The following is a 17,905-nucleotide window of genomic DNA, read 5'->3' as shown; positions in this document are numbered from 1 at the left end:
ATATTGATAGATGAAATGTAGGTTGGGCAATTCGAATTACGCATCTCTGCTCTTCGTGGGGTTTCAGTGAAATAGCAAAACTAAAATACTGCCATCTTAAAGGATGTTTCTTTGCAGGTCAGTTTGTATCCTTTGGCTCAGCTAGGAAAGGTCTGTCTTCTTTTACCTAAATATTAATTTACGCTGGCAGGATAGATTAGGCTTAGAAATGTAGTATAGTCTGAATGTGTGGCTGCTCTGCCTCTTTTTGTCTAGAGGAAAACAACTGGTTATAAAGAGTGCTTTGCTTTCATACTACTCACTTTTTAAAATAGTCTGTTTTCTATTGCTATGGTAGCACACTAAAAGGATGTTTGAGGACATACAATCTGCTTTGTAGGCCAGGGGAAAATAAAAGCAGTTCTTGAAGTGTTCAGATGTTGGATTTTTTTTTTTCATTAGGTCAATCATGGCAAATAATTTTTCACTCTTGGTTTGTTGATCATTGTGTCCCTAGTATCTGCATTGTCCTAAGGACATTATAGGGTCTTGAAGTATTTGTTGAATGGATTAAATATTTAACATTTAAGGGTCATAGTCATTTCGTTAGTAGCTTGCCCATTCAGAATATTACAACCCTTAAATACTGCAAATGTAGGCTAGCCTAATTATGCAAGCACACAACAGACATTTGTGAATGAATGTAATAACTACTGATTCATACCAAATTATGCCTTCTAATTTTTCTTTCATTGTAACACTGGGTAGCTGACATTAGTTTATTTTTGTTAATTGAGGGTTCTAGTTGACCAAGTGCAGTTTTGTTGATTCTGTTCTGAAATACAGTACTAAAGGCTTGCTGATGATGATTTCTCTTGATAAGAAAGTTTTGATAAAGAAAGTTCTTTTTGGGCTTATATCTAGAAGTTGTCATTGTACATATCAATTTTCAGTTTATCCAGCAGTTAAAAAAATATAACTCTTTAGGCATTTGGATTGTGGATAGGAGTGGTAATTTTTAGAAAATGGTGTATACTTTGGCTTTTGATTACTTTTAATGGTAAAAATTTGTGGAGACTCAGAAAATTTGAATATACATTCCTGAAAATATTTTTTAGAAGACTTCAAAGAGATTTACCTTCTTTTAAATTTTAAATATTTTATACCATTTCTAGTACTTGTATGCCTTCTCTTAGTTTATATAGCAGATTTAATGTTGATACACTAGATGCCAGATGGCATCCAGTGTTCTTGATGATGATTTGTATTCTTAAAGATAACTGTTACACCTTGAGTTTGACATGTATTTTGGGGGTGGGCAGGCTTATATGACATTATTACAAGTGGATGCTGTACATTATTAGTGGTTTATTATTGCCTACACATATAAGAGCATGTACATTCTAAAAGGATAATTGCATTTCATTTCTGTTGGTTGCAAGGATGGATGGGTGCTAGATATTTTACTATGGCATCTTCAGGTTTGGGGGTTGATGATCATAATTGATAGTTATTTCTGCTGATTTATGTCTTAATAGGTACATCTATTTTGCATCTGGTTTAGATACTAGAAATGAAACTGAGGTCATGCTGTCCCCACCCTACTCCCTCATCTCCCTTTAGTTTGCAGAAATGTGTATCAGTGGTTTTCTTTATGTGCATTGGTTTTGTGTGGCTATTTGATGCATTCTTTGTGGTACTTCAGATACTTTTAAAAGACACTAAATACAGTAATAATTGAAGCATCAGTAAGGGCAGATAGTTTTACCCTTTATGATAATTCTCATAGTCATTTTTTAAAAAAATTCACATCATTTTGAGATAGTGGTGTTTAATACATTAATGCCATTGAACCTTTACTTTCAGTTTTTAAAATAATGATGTGTTCTATACCTAATACTTCCTATTTACTAGAAGACTTAAAAACCTGATTCTTTTTCCATATAAACAAAATTTTATGTAGGATAACTTGGTATCAAGTTAATTCTTATCCCAATTCTCTATTCTCAACTGTTTGAAGAAAATATTCAGCAACATGTTTGTTGCCAGCAATAAATGTTCAAGGTAATGCTAGTTGGTTGTCTAGTATGTTTTATTTGCATAGCATAGTTTCATTATTATATTAGACCTTATATACCTGAAAATTATTTTAAAATACATCTATATGATTGAATTTAGTGCATTAATTTTCTCAATCTCTTCTTGCAGCATTTTCAGTTAGCTTTGGTTGACTGTAATCCCTGCACTTTGTCCAATGCTGAAAGTAAGTATTATTAAGTACCATAGTTCTCTGCATGTGTTCAGATCACTTCATGGCAAATAATAGTAATAATAATAATAGTCATAAATCCTGTGTAATTTTTTTCCCTGGAATTGTTGAATCTAACTGTATTTGTTGCCATGGCTACTTGTACAAATGGAACATGTGAGACCAGTTATTATGAGCAGCAGCCTGTGTCTAAAATAGATATGCCAGTGAACTGGGTTGTTGAATTAAATTATCTGTGCTAGTGAACAAGATTGATTATTTGTGTATTAATTACATTTTAGATGACTTGGGGGGATTAAAAATAGGGTTTGCCAATCTTTTAGGAGAACTGAGTATACAAAGATTCATATGTGTTAGCTCTCTGATTCGGGCTTTGTGGTATTAAAATTATTGGTAATTATGAAGATATACTTTGACTTTCTATTATAGTTTTAAGCATCATACATAAAGATTGAGGTGAGATTTTTCAGTTAATTAAAAAAGAATGTGTGAAGCATGTTCTGATAACAGTGGTTTTCTTTAGACATTTATTTTCTGCTTCTATGTATGTTTGTTTCCAAAAGCAGATTGGGTTGATTATGATGTGTTTATCAATAAGTATGTGCTGGCATATTTATTTAGTGTACTTTAAGGTAGCCAATAGAAGTTTAAAGAATATGCATTGGATTCAAGCTGGATTTCTTTAAAACTTTCTTACTTGAACAATAAAATTTATAATTAGAGTGTATGAAAAATTGAGTCATTCTTCATGAAAATTTCAGATCAGTCAAAAGATTCTAGGTTTTACAGAGTCAGTATTTTGCTGTGAGTGACTTCATTTTTTTTTTTTTTTTTTTTTTTTGCGGTACGCGGGCCTCTCACTGTTGTGGCCTCTCCCGTTGCGGAGCGCAGGCTCCGGATGCGCAGGCTCAGCAGCCATGGCTCACGGGCCCAGCCGCTCTGTGGCATGTGGGATCTTCCCAGACCGGGGCACGAACCCGTATCCCCTGCATCGGCAGGCGGACTCTCAACCACTGCGCCACCAGGGAAGCCCTCGTGACTTCATTTTTTAACCATATCGAAAGGAGTTTAGTGAAGAGAAGTCTCAGTGGTAAAAATGCCCCCAAATGATTGAATCAGTGAAAAAAATGGTAGAAATTTGAATATAACTTGCATATAACATGAATTAAGACATAGTGTGGATTAAATCATTATCTTAGACCAGACTAATTATCTCATAATTCTACTAAATGTAATTTTCTGAGAAAACTTAAAAGAATTCTATTTTCTTTCAATGAGACCCAGGATTTAGTACTGATCAGTGTACTTCCAGAACAAATAGTGGGAAGGTAAGAAATGCAGCAATATTTTAGTTTCTAAGAGGAGGATAAATTAGAAAAAGGATTTAACTCATTGATATATTAATTTATAAAGTATTAATTTTTTATACTTTTTCCTTAATTATATATCCAGGTTATATAAACCATCCAGAATATGAACCCTTAAAATCCTTTTAAAATTAATTTATGGGAATAAGAAAAAATCTGAGTTTCATTTAATTGATTGTAGCTAGTGCCTGAAAACTAACTTTCATACGTACTTGTCAGTTTGAATGATAACCTTTGAGGGACGTTATATAAACTTCAAACTAAATATTTTTGTAAATCCTCATTTTATTCTACTCTGTTGAAGTTAAATCTTACTTGTAGATCATTGCTCCTGAAGGAAAACACCTATGTAGAATGAGTACCACAGGGCAGATCTTGTTGAATTTGAAGAGGACAGTTTGAACAGTCATGGATACATTTTCGAGCTTACCACGACTCTCTTTCTGTTGGTTATTGAGAAGGGAAATAAGAGGGAGGGTGACCAGTGTCCTGTTTTGCACAGGACTGAGGTGTTTCCCCAGACTCAGAACTTTGAGTGCTAAAAGGTTGGTGGTCACTCTAATGGAAGGGCATGTGCTTTATTTAGAGACATTAGGCCATTATAGTTCAGTTGATTTGGGTAGTTTATTTTTGACAATCAACATAGCTACTTGATAACCATGGTAATAATGGCTGATGTCTCACAGAGCACTAGCAAACACAGACTACTTAATTTGAGCTAGATATTATTACTGTTTAAACATCAGGCTCTTTATTTTCTTTGTAAAGCTTACTTCTCTATGAATTTTTTATATCATTACCCATTTAGATATGCCACAGACGTTGACTGTTTTTTGAAATCTTCCTTGTTACTTTGTCATGCTACAAAGTTCAGAAGATTTTAGAAAGTAAAGTGAGCTTTAAAAAAAAGTCTGTATGAGATTTCTGTTTTATGGCACAATTCATTTATGCAATTAAAGAAAATAAGTAGATACACTTGCTGCTTCTAGAGCTATTTAAGAGGGGTTAATTACAGTTTGTGTTTTGAAAGTAGAATCATGGTGATGTGAGACTTCTCATTATATGATTGCCCCTTGGGATAAAATTGTTCCTTCTAGATTTAATTCTATTAATTCTAAAAATAATGTATTTCTGAAAAAAGTTTAATTTCAGAACGTTTTGTGGCAGTATTTGTTAAAAATTTCTACTTCTAATTGAGACTTGCCAGGTGGAGCTTTTTCTTAGTTGTATGGTTATGTTCCACTTTGAAGACGACTTTAAGAATTTAAATACAGATTGGTTTTCATACCACAAAAGATGATACTGGATTTAGTAACTCATAGGATAGGAAAGCCCTTGCTGAGCCTGGAGGAAGTTTGGGATGGTAATAGAATGCCACCGTGCTGCTCATCTTTTCTTCCATGTGACCTTTCCATGTCACCTTTGTTAGAGGAGTAGTAGGAAGATTGAGGGGAGAAGGGCATAGATTTTCCATCTCTTCCTCATTCTCTTAACCTGTAACCGGGTCTCCCTCTAATGATGTAGTGAGGTGAGATGGACTGGAACTCTCAAGGAGAGCTGTGTTGGAAAAGGGGACTAGGAAATAAGAAAAACCCTCAAACAGATATAGGTAAAGGAGATATTTATATCTGTAGAACTTTTATTATTATTTTTATGTGCTTTTCACAAAATGTTGGTTTTCAACTTTTAAAGGTGATGTTTTTATTTTGCCTCATTTCTGATTATTTAACATACGATATTTAATGATTATATATGGAGAGTGCCGTACTTTACTTTTGGTCCAAAAATGTTGTTTGATATTAAAGTTCATTATATATTTTGTTTTGGTCTTTATGTTTATTTACTTCAGCTGTTCCCAGGTGCTGGTCTAGGAACAGGTATCAGAATCCCTTGCAGAACTAAATAAAAAGGCACCTTTCCAGGCCTTGCCTGGGATCACTGAATATAATCTCAGGGATCTCTATTTTTAGTAAGCCTCCCAGGTGACTCTTACAGTTATGGGAGTCAGCGAGAGAGTTAGTTTATGATGGCGATGAGAAATTGATGATAGCTGTGGACGTTGTTTTTAAAGATCCACATATATATTATGCATATAATTTTGAAAGGCTCCCAGACTCCTTGAAATTCAACTATGAAATCCAGGTAGATAGAATATTAAAAAAAAAAAAAAGATTTGTCATTGAAGGATGAAAATCATATTACTTAAGTAAACCAGAATCCAGTTTTGATTCCTGGTTCATTGTTGCTTTTGTTGAATCATTCATATTCTGGTGGTGCAGTATCAGGAAGAGCTGAAAATAAAAGCTGCAATACGTATATTTTTATTTGATTTTCAAGAGATACTTGTTAATGTTGAGCTTGTTTACTATTCTTGCCTTCCAAGTGGTTTGACTTTAAAAAAAGATTATGGAGAACTGATAGAGAAATGCAACTTATTTCCTCTGTGTGTTATTACTTGTGTCATCCTTGTCTGTGACTTCTTTATAAATATTGATATGAAATATGGTATAAGGAAAAAATTGGAGGGTATTTTTGTTGTTTTAATCAAACACTTTTTCTTTTTTGACTTGTAACTCAGGTTTTAAATACCATGTTTTGAAATGTATAGGTTATAAAAGTTTTCTTCATTTGCTTAATGTTGCCATTTTGAACTTTGTAAGAAGTATACCTACTTGCTATAGATTTTAATATTAATTTTAATAATTACATTGACAAAATTTAGTAATGGCCAACAGTGAATACATGTGGTTTCTTATCATGTTCGTGTATGTTTGTTTGTATATACTGTGTTATTAAAAATAAAAGCTATGTTCTATAATTACTTAAATCTGTGTAGTAGAGATGGTGCTTATATTTTACATTCTTAATTAAATTTACTGCTGTATTATTATTGATTTTTGTTTTCCATCACCTTTGCAGTTCAATTTCACATTGCCCACTTATATGAAACCCAGGTAAGTGTTTTAACTTAGCTTACTTAAAACAAACAAAAATGATCACCCATACCATTTTTTTTTTTTTTTTTTTTTGCGGTGCACGAGCCTCTCACTGTTGTGGCCTCTCCCGTTGCAGAGCACAGGCTCTGGACGCACCGGCTCAGTGGCCACGGCTCACGGGCCCAGCCGCTCCGCAGCATGTGGGATCTTCCCGGACCGGCGCACGAACCCGTGTCCCCCACATTGGCAGGTGGACTCTCAACCACTGCGCCACCAGGGAAGCCCACCCATACCATTTTAAGTGGAATCAGATATACAGATAATTTAATGGAGTTCTGGGCATTACTTCTTGCATACATTTTATACTCATTAAATGTGGTTAAGATTTTGCTTTAGTGTTACAGTTATTACACAGAGTGCTTGTTGTGTACAAAGACGTTTCATTAAGTAAGATTTGCCTCTAAACTCAAACTATCTGCAGGCTTAAATGGCTGTATTTAAGAAGATTTCTCTTATTCTTGATGTGAAATGCCTAGTTTTCTTTTCGAAATGTTTATAGATGGTTGTTATAATGCATTGTTTTTAGTTTCACTTTTTCTTAAGATTAAAATATCCCTTCCACGTATCACTGTTTGAAAGGCATATTAGTAACCTCTTGATGTCATTACCATTACTTTTATGGCTGCTGTGTTTAAAAAACTTTTTTAGTTTAATTTTAGAACATTTTATTTTTATGTATGGCAGATTTTGCTTAGTTATATGGTAAAGGACATAAAACATAGACATTTAGTCTAGGTAGGCAGTGGTATGGAAAATCAGGCATAAGTTGGTATGAGGCTAAATATTAGGTAATCATAGTTTACCCAAAAAACAATTTTTATAACAGCTTTTTAGAAAAGAAATACTGTTATATTTCTACATAATTTCTAAGGTCTGTTTTGTTTCAGAGCCACCATGGGGTGGTCTAAACAATTAACATCTGTTTCCTGGACACCTCCATCTGTGCGCACGCCCACCCTTCCCGCCCCCGTGCGTACTCGCATGCACACATGCGCGCACATCCACTGACTCAGAATTGATGCACACTCAGGTTTGGATACTCTACTAATCTAGGGATTTTATGTACCTTGAGAGGATGCATTTGAGAATTACATTCATGTTGTGGATCAGAGTCTTTACCTGCCAACGCTAATCCCATCCTCCTGCCAACTGCTGATTTTTGCCAAATCAGTAAAGGCCCCAGGGTGAAAGCAGCTATAGAAATAAGCTTCCTCTCCAAAGTTCTTTCCCTGGAGTCTTAACTCCTTCTGTTTTCATTACCTCAGGAGATCTCTGCTGTCTTCAAAAGGATGAGCTCTGATTTTTCCCCAGCTTTTCTAGTTCTTAGTGAGATTTCCCTGGTCTGTCATTAGGTAAAGCAGATGTTGTTATCTCACCTTTCTTTTTAATGAATGTTTTTTGCTTGAGATGGAATTCTATTTGATTATTTTTATTTGACCACTTTAAAATTTACATTCCATTGTCTTTTAGTTCTCATTGTTTCTGATGAGAAGTTGTCTGTTGGTGTTAATTTTTTTTTAATTTCGTGAAGGTAATGTGGGTACAGAACCCTCCCCCCACTGATTCTTTCATTTAATAAATTTTAGTGCCCACTAAGCAAAACAAAAAGAACAAAATTTGTGCTAGGCAGAGTATATAATTATTAGATGACAGGAAGATGACACTGTATGCATATGAAACGATTGAAAAAAATCTCTACTCCAGTGCTTATAACAAGGATTTTTATTTTCAGGTGAAAAATTAAGGGAAACAAAAGGCTTACCTACAAAGTGTACAATGTGATGATTTGATATATGTATGATTTCCCGCACTGAGTTAATTAACACACCCATCACCTCACATCTCTAAAGTGGGGGCAGTGAGAACAATTAAGTTTGATTGTCTTAACAAACTTCAATTGTACAATATAGTGTTATCAACTATAGTCATCATATTATATGTTAGATCCTCAGACCTTATTCGTCTTGTAACTGGAAGTTGGTACCCTTTTACCAACCTTTCCTTATTTCTACCACCCCACCCCCTGGCAACCCTTTCTGCTGTCTTTTCTATGAGTTCAACTCCCCACCCCCACCCCTTTTTAAAAAGAATCCACATATAAGTGATATCATATAGTATGTGTCTTTCTCTGTCTGGTTTATTTCACTTAGCATAATTCCTTCCAGGTTTACGTAGGTTGTCACAAATGACAGGATTTCCTCTTTTTTTAAGGCTGAAATATCATTCCATTGTATTTATATACCACATTTTCTTGATCCATCTGGAGACAGACACTTAGGTTGTTTCCATTCTTGGCTCTTGTGAATAATCCTGCAGTGAACATAGGAGTACAGATATCTCATCAAGATAATGGTTTTGTTTCGTTTGGAAATATACCTGTACCCAGAAGTGGGATTGCTGGATCATATGGTAGTTCTGTTTAGGTTTGGGTAATTTTAATGAGATGTCATGTCAACTCACCCACACCCATTCTTAGATTATCTAAATAAAGATAATTTTGTTTCTCTTTATAATGTCATATCTCCAAGTAAGTATATTATGAATTATTGGATATTTATATCGATTATTTAATTTACCTTTCCCATTTTATTAGCTGAGACCCCCAGAACCATTTTTTTTCCTAATAGTAATAATAGTATTAACTGGCTTTCATTTCTTTTTCTTGATTTTAATGAAGTAACTTGAACAAGTCACCATCTAAATTCTAAATAACCTTTAAAGATTAAAGGTAAAGAATTTCTCCCTTTTAATTTTGTTATTATAGTGTTGCTTATTTTTGAGTAGATAATCCAAAATGAAAGTGCCTGTAAGAATACACAGTGTAGTATCCTCCTCCCTCCTTTTCCCTGGCCACCTATTCCCCTCCCGAAAGCCACCAAGCACCATAACCAGTGTTTTTTATATCCTTCCAGAGAATCTCAGTGTATATATAAGCAAATCCATATATATGTTTGCCCATATATTTGTTTTTCTTTATTTTATTGAAATAATAACCCATTATATATGTTCTCTCTTGATCTTGTTTAAATTGGTTTTTTTAACTTAGTATTATATTTTGGAAATCATTCCCTATCAGTACATGTAGAGCTGTATTATATCCCTTTGCAGAGATGTACTGTAGCTAATTTAACTATTCTCCCTTGAGAGATAGTTACAAATAATGTTATTATGAATAACACTGTTGATAAGAATTACTAGTTTCATTTTTAACATTGTCTTCTAACTAGCAGTAGTTTATTACTGAAACACTATAGACTGGTTTCATTTATGCATATTGTACAAATCCAAAAATTCTAAAGAAAGAAAAATAAATTCCAGCTGACATTTAAAGATGCAGTAAGTATGTCATGATTACCTAGGGTTTATTCCATGAATTCAAGATTAGTTCAGTGTGGGCAAATATGTTAACAAAACAAACAAAAATCATGGTAAGGAAAACAACATTGTGAGGAAGAAAGATTTTCTTTTTGAAAGAAATGAATAGTGTAAAAAGGAGAGAAAAACAGTAGATCTAATTAATAGGTCAAAACCTTAATATTCTGAAAAAAATTAACAAAATAGATAAACCGCAAACTAACTTGATCAGGAGGATAAATGAGAGATAAAGCACAGATACATAAAGTAAGATAACCATGGAAACAGAAGAAATTAGTACAGTCATACAAGACTGATTAGCAGACCTGTATGCAAATGAATTTGAAAACTTAAAGTGGACTGTTTCCCAGGGAAATACAGATTAGAGAAATTGACCTCATTAGAGTTAGGAAAGTTATAAAAAGCCAATTTTCATAAAAAGAAACAGAAAATTAAGTAATGCCCTACAGAAAGTACCATGCCCAGATGGTTTTACAGGGGAATTCTACCAAGCCTTTAAATACCAGATAATTCTAGCACTCTATAGATTATGCCAGACCACTAGAAATGGAGAGAAACTTTCTCATTTCTTTTCCTTTTTTTGAGAGGGCTAGGGGGCTTATAACAGCTTTTAATCTGACCTTGAGAGACTTATGTGTTTGATAATAATTAAAGTCCTTTCTGCACTTACTGATTCTATAGCATATTTTCACAATAAAATGGAAACAAAAATCTGCTTCTAAACATTAACTACAGGCCACAGTTCTTTGGTGCCTTCTTTTTTATTTAATTGTAAAATATACCTGACATTAACTTTACCATTTTAGCCATTTGTTAAGCATACAATTCAGTGGCATTAAGTACTTTTGAATTATTGTGCAACTAACCACCATCCATCTCCAGAACTTTTTCATCATCCCAAGCTGAAACTCTGTACCCATTAAAGAATAACTCCTCATTCCTCCCTCCCCCCAGCCCCTGGCAACCACTATTCTACTTTTTGTCTCTATGAGTTTGACTATTCTAGGTACCTGATGTAAGTGGAATGATACAGTATTTGTCTTTTTGTGTCTGGCTTATTTCTCTTAGCATAATGTCTTTAAGGTTTGTATATATTGTAGCATGTGCCAGAATTCCATTCCTTTTAAAGGCTGAATAATATTTCATTGTATGTATACACCACATTTGGTTTATCCATTCATCTGTCAGTGGACACTCGTGTGGCTTCCAACTTTTGCCTGTTGTGAATAATGTTGCTGCGAACATGAGTGTGCAAATATTTGTTTTTGTCCCAGCTTTCAATTTTTTTTGATATATACCCCCAGAAGTGGAATTACTGGGTCATGTGGTAATTCTGTTAAAATTTTTGAGGAACTGACATACTGTTTCCCCCCATTCCTTTTTGAAACAAGTGTAACATTGATGCCTAAACCTGATAAAGGCAGTACAAAAAAGAGTCAATATACAAACTATTATCACTGATGAATATTGGTATAAATATAGTAAGTAAAATATTAGCAAACAATCTGTTACCTCATTAAGCAAATAATATACCGTGACCAAGTGGTATTCATTCTGGGAATACAAAGCTGATTGACTATTAGGAAATCTATTAATATCATGCATCATAATAATAGAGCTAAAGGTAAAAACAAGTCACTATCATCATAGATGCTGAAGAAGCCTTTGATAAACTCAATACCCATTCCAAATTAAAAATACTCTTGGACATAGGAATTAAGGGTTACTTTCCTATCATGATAAAATTCATGTACTTTAATTCCAAAGTCAGTATCTTATTTAAAGGGAAACACTAGAGGCATTTTCACAAAAATCAGGAGCAAGGCAAAAGATGCCCTCTGTCTTCATTACTCCTCATTATTGTACTATAGGTATTAACCAATGCAGTTAGACAAGAAAAATCAATTAGAGGCACATACAGAAATTAATAGCTTTCAGCAACAATAATTAGAGAACACACACTGTTAGAAAATATTGCCATTTATAATAACAGCAAAGTAATTAAATACTTAACAATAAACTTAAAAGAGATACTATGACTCAATAGTATAAAGATGTTCATGGGAATTTAGGTTAGTTTTTAAATGTAATACAACATCAATAAAAATTACTAATAAACTTTTTAAAGCAATTAGGTAAGTTGATTGGGAAAAACATTCTAGGATAGCCAGAATAACACTGGTGGTGATGGTAGGGATTATATGGGTTATATTAACCCTACTAGATATTAAAATATTACAATGAAACCTATATGATTAAAAGTATTGTACTGGCATTTGACTAGACAAATAGACCAGTGAAATATCATAGAAAGGCCAGGAATAGATCCAGTGTACATAGAGAAATTGAGTATATGATAAAGGTAATATCTTACATTCCTTTAGCTAAGGTAGATTTATTCATACATGGTTCTGGGACAATAAGGTAGCCATTTGGAAAAAGATAAAATTAGACCCGTAACACAAACTATTCACAGGAATAAACTACTACAGATGAATTAGGATCAAAATGTAAACATTGATATTGTACAAGTACTAGAAGAAATATTAATTCTTCTTCAACCTTGATGTAGGAAAAAAGCTTTTTAAACTATGGCTCAAAATTCAGAGGCAATAAAAAGAATGACCAATCAGTTTGAGCAACATAAAAATAATTTCTGCATGGCAAAAAAACAAAACAAAAAAACCATACATGCAAAGGACACCTATGAAACTGGGAGAAAATGTTTACAACATATAGCACAAAGGGCTAATACCCCTGATATATAACAAACTTAAAATTTGACAGACAATGGAACAAGACCCAATAGGAAACTGGGAAGAATGACATGAGCAGACACTTTCCAAAAAAGATAAAACAGCCCTTAAGCATGTGAAAAAGTGTTCAAACGCACCCAGTTAAAGAAATGCAAATTAAAGCACAGTGAAATACAGTTTCTTACCTGTCAGATTGGTGAAAAGTGTAAGTGGCTAATGGTAGCGAAACAGGCACTCTCATGTATTGTGATAATGCAAACTGGTACACCCCATCTAGAACAAAATAATCTTAACAAAACTACATGCAGTAATCTAGCAAAACTATATATACACTTACCTTTTGACTCAACAATCCCAAATCTAAGAATCTGCCTTGAAAATATACCTCCAGAAATATGAAAATATATAGGCACAAAGATATCTTTTGGAGCATTGTTTGTGATTGCAAAACATTGGAAACAACCTAAATGTCCATACATAGGAGAATGGTTGTACGTATAAATCATGGTACATTCAGGCAGTGGAGTGCCATGCAGCTTTAGAGAAGAATGAGGAAGACCTAGGTAAATCACTATATGGAATGATTTCCAGGATATACTGTTAAGTGGAAAAAATGTGAAGTATAAAAGTATAATATGCTACCCTTTGTGAAAGAAACTATGTATGTGCAAAGCAAGATACATGTCCCACTTGTGCACAGGTAATACTGAAAATGGATAAACCAGAAACAAGTGAGGTTGGTTACCTACCCAGGAATGGTTGTGAATGGGGTAGTAGGGAGTAGAACTTATCTTGAGTATACTTTTTATGTAGCTCTAACTCCTAGAACCTGGTTATGTTTCACATACCCACCCCAAAATTCATTGAATAATTACCAACCAGAATGTGAGTTAGCCCAAAATAGAATGTAAACAGTAACAAATGAACCTAACTGTATTACAAATGAATAACATAAGTTTACTGAGGGGTAGGGATGAAAAGAACTAAGCTAAATAACTTTGGAGAATAGTATTTTGACTGTATAGTGTAAAGCTAGAGACAAAAGAACTGTAAACAAATCTTCCACTACAATTACTTTCTCACAGGGATATGAATAGAAATTCTGCGACTATTTTATGTAAATATTAAGGGTAAACAATTAAGTAAATGTATTGTGGATAGTGAGGACCAGATTTTCAGTGTCAGAGAACTTACAAGTAAGAAAAGAAGAAAGGCTAGACTGAATTCTGTGTTGTTGGATTGGAATTGGAGGGATCACTATGAACATAGGTTATTTATGGAAATAGAGAGTTGGATAGAAATAGAGACGTAAGCGTGTGTGTGTGTGTGTGTGTACGTTAATATATTTCCTAGCTCTGTTTGCTGCAAGGGCCTAGAAGCAGTGACCCACCTTGGCAGCAGTGAACGTACTAGCACCCAGATCTTTGTTTCTAAATCCAATTCTTCAATAAAAGGAATCAGGAATTCTTGGGGAGAAGTGGGTGATTCCAGGCCTTAGGCAGGGAAACTACTAGATGAGCCCTGAATCATTTCGTGATGCCAAAAAGTAAGGAAGTGCTCAAAAAATGATGGGCACGTGGAAAGATGAAGGAGCCAACTTGAGGGAAACGGGGTTTCTAATCACCAAATCTGACACGAGTTTAGAAACAATTATAATAATGGTATATAAGATATAGAATAAAATATATTCATATTGCTATAAATGAATAATTGAATAAATAAACGGGGAAAGGGGTCACTTTTTTCTTACTGTAGAATTTTAATTAATTAATGTATGAGGAATGTTGAATATCTTTCCACAAGGTGCTTACTAATTTGAAAGGGCCATTCTTCAAAATAATTAGCTAGTACTTTAAGTCAGGGGTCCCCAACCCCTATTAGGAACTGGGCCGCACAGCAGGAGGTGAGCAGCAGGGTGAGTGAGCGAAGCTTATCTGCAGCTCCCCCATTGCTGGCATTACCGCCTGAACCCCCCTCCCCCCCCCATGGCTCGCATTACTGCCTGGGAACACACCCCACCCACCCACCCCCACCCCCGGTCTGTGGAAAAATTGTCTTCCACGAAAACGGTACCTGGTGCCAAAAAGGTTGGGGACCGCTGCTTTAAGTGTCAAGGTAATGAAAGTCAGAGACTGAGTATCTGTCCCAGATTAGAGGATGGTAAAGAGACATGCTAATTTAACACAGCATGGGATTTTGAGTTAGATCCTGGACCAGAAAAAGGATATAAGTGGGACAGTTGGTGAAATTATGTAGATTTTGTATTTTATTAGTGTTAATTCTGTCAGTCTTCATTTATTTAGAAGCTTTGTTATTGTTATCTCATCCTGATATGTCCTTTATCATTATGAAATATTCCTCTTTCTCTCTGGTAATATACTCTTTGCCTTGAAGCCTTCTTAATCTGATCTGAATCTAGTCACTTCAGCTTTCTGATACTTACAGTTTACATGGTATCTTTTCCCATCCTTTTATTTCAGCCTCTTTGAATCCTTATATGAAAAAGTGCATATCTTACAAGTACTGTGGTTTTGGCTTTCTTTCACTTTGGTAAATCTGTCTGGCAGTCTCTGTTGTTTGTTTGAATATCTAGTCCATTTATATTTAATTCAGTTACTGATATGGTTACATAAAGTTGGCTGTCATTCTTGTTGTATCCTTTGTATTTTGTGGTTTTACTCTGGCTGCTTTCAAGGTTCTTCTCTTTACATTTGGTTCTTAAGTATGCGACTATGATGTAGTTAGGTATTGGTTTTTCCTTTATATTTATACTACTTGTGGTTTTTTTAGTCTTTTGGATATGGGATTTTGATGTCATCACTTCTGGAAAGTTCTCAGCCATTATATTGTCAATATTTTTTCTGCCCCATTTCTCTCTTCTCCTTCTTGGACTCCAATTAAGTCTTTAATCTGCTATTCAGTCCTTCCAGTAACTTTTTAAAAAAATTTCAAATTAGTATTTTTCAGTTCTAGAATTTCCTTGTGTTTCTCTTTTAATTTCTCTTTACGTGCTCTGATTTTTGGTCCATTCATTCCTTATGATTATGTTTTCCTTTTCATCTGTGAACATTGTTAAAATAGCTGCTTTAAAATTATTTGCAATTTCAACATCTGAGTCATTTCATGGCTGGTTTTCATTAATTTCCTATTCTTTTCAACATGAGTAAAAATTTCGTGATTCTTACAAGTCTGGTAATTTTATTCTGGGTATCATGAATAATACGTTGTAGAGAGTGATTTTGTTATAATTTTCTGAAGATGATATTTTTGTTTTATTAGCCAGTTAACTTTGCTCAAGTCACACACGAAACTTTGTCATCCCTGTGGTTGGCAACAGCTAAATCTCTTTCTTTAGTTCTTTTAGGCTGCTGAACATCTGTTGTGTTTATGCATAGTTCAGTGGTCAACCAGGGATTTGAGCAGTTTAACTGCAGAATTTGTTGTTCTTTCTCTCCCTCTCCTTTCTGGGATTTCTTCTCCCCTCACTTGCAGCTCCTGTGGTAGCTACAAAGTCTGTCCTCTGATTCTTCAAGCTAGTAAGATTGCTGATTTCTGTTTGAGTTCTAGCCAACCAGACACCAGTTGGGGCCTGCCTTCAGGTGAAAATCCTAGAAAAATGGGGTTACTAAACCAGTGCCGTTCCCTTCCTCTAAGTATTAGCTTCTCTGTTTTTGCCTGATTTTGGTTTCTTTTCAGTACTTTCTGATAGTTAACTTTTATATTTTATCCAGAATTTAAAGCTGTCTGAAGTGTTACTTCAGCATTACCAGAGACACAAGTTTATACTAACTTTATACTAAACACCTTTACAGATAAACTCATGTTGCTTTTATATACTATTTATAGTTGCTACTTAATGTTCTGCTGTAAGCATCCATCATATTTTATATTTCCACTCACCTAGTGACATAGACCTAGGTTGTCCATCTCCTTGGTACTACACATAGTACCATTTACAACATTACCTCTGGGAAGGTTCCTTTGGTATATATATCCCAAGAGTGAGATTGTTAGATTGGAGCATATTTGCATACCTAATTTCATGAGTAAATTCTCTTCAGGCAAGGCATGAGCATTTTCCTTTACTCACATTCCCACAATACTAAGAACTACCCAACTTTATGTTTGCCAATCTGATGGGTAGAAGGCAGTATATCATTTAAACTTGCATTTTCTGATTTCTAGAGGTGTACACTTCTTCACATGTTTTTCACCTTTTATGTGTTGGTTTTTATGTCCATTGCCTATTTTTTTTTTTTTTTTCTTTTTGCGGTATGCGGGCCTCTCACTGTTGTGGCCTCTCCCGTTGCGGAGCACAGGCTCCGGATGCGCAGGCCCAGCGGCCATGGCTCACGGGCCCAGCCGCTCCGCGGCATATGGGATCCTCCCAGACCGGGGCACGAACCCGTATCCCCTGCATCGGCAGGCGGACTCTCAACCACTGCGCCACCAGGGAGGCCCCCCATTGCCTATTTTTCTGCTTATGTGTCTCAAGTCAGATCCTTACTCCTCCTCCTCATTTGTGCCATTTTGGCCAAGTTGAATAAATTCTTTCACATCTCAAAGAAATACTCTCCTTCATTTTCTTCTCTTAGTTTTATACTTTTACATTTCATATTTAGGTCTTTAATGTGGATGCCAGTTTTTTGTATATAATAGGGGGTAGAAATCAAACTTCATGTTTCTCAATACGATGCAACCAGCTTTTCAAGTATGTTGGTTTTTTTATTATTATTGTTACTAGTGTTTGGAAGTATGTTTTAGCATTTGTTGAGGTAATTCCACAAAGGGCTCTTTCTAAAATATAAATTTGATCATATTGCTTGAACTCATTTCAGTGGTACCCCATTGTCTTAGGATACAGTCTATAGTCTTTTCACATGGTTTAGGAAGGTCTTTGTGAAGTTGTCTGCTTGTCTCTGCATTTTCTGCCCAGTGTGTAGTACTCTAAATTTACCACATGCTCTTTCTTCCTCTGGGAAATATCGTACTGTTACTGTACACAGTACAGCATGTTTTTTTTTTAACAGTACAGTATGTTTTATTTGTTTTTATATCTGTATTCTTGACTACACTGTAGTCCCAGCAGTTCCTGTTATGTAGTAGGTGTTCAACAAATATTTATCATTTGAAGGAATTGAGTTGAATAACTTGATCCTTATC

The 17,905-nt window shown here is 34.7% G+C and overlaps 1 protein-coding gene across 7 annotated transcripts in view; it reads left to right on the top strand.

Moving 5' to 3' along the window:
- The window catches only part of KDM6A (lysine demethylase 6A), a 208,524-nt gene that overhangs the window by 129,274 nt on the left and 61,345 nt on the right, over window positions 1–17,905 (top strand). For all 7 annotated transcript variants that reach the window (XM_081222345.1, XM_081222344.1, XM_081222350.1 and 4 more), the window contains exons 7-8: window positions 2,188–2,242; window positions 6,535–6,569. In XM_081222345.1, coding sequence (XP_081078471.1) covers window positions 2,188–2,242; window positions 6,535–6,569 — 90 coding nt within the window. The remainder of the gene's footprint in view (window positions 1–2,187; window positions 2,243–6,534; window positions 6,570–17,905) is intronic.

This window comes from Mesoplodon bidens (assembly GCF_964165515.1).
Source record: "Mesoplodon bidens genome assembly, chromosome: X".
NCBI lineage: Eukaryota > Metazoa > Chordata > Mammalia > Artiodactyla > Ziphiidae > Mesoplodon > Mesoplodon bidens.
Note: the sequence above shows the minus strand (reverse complement) of the source record. Positions and strands in the feature narration are given on the sequence as shown.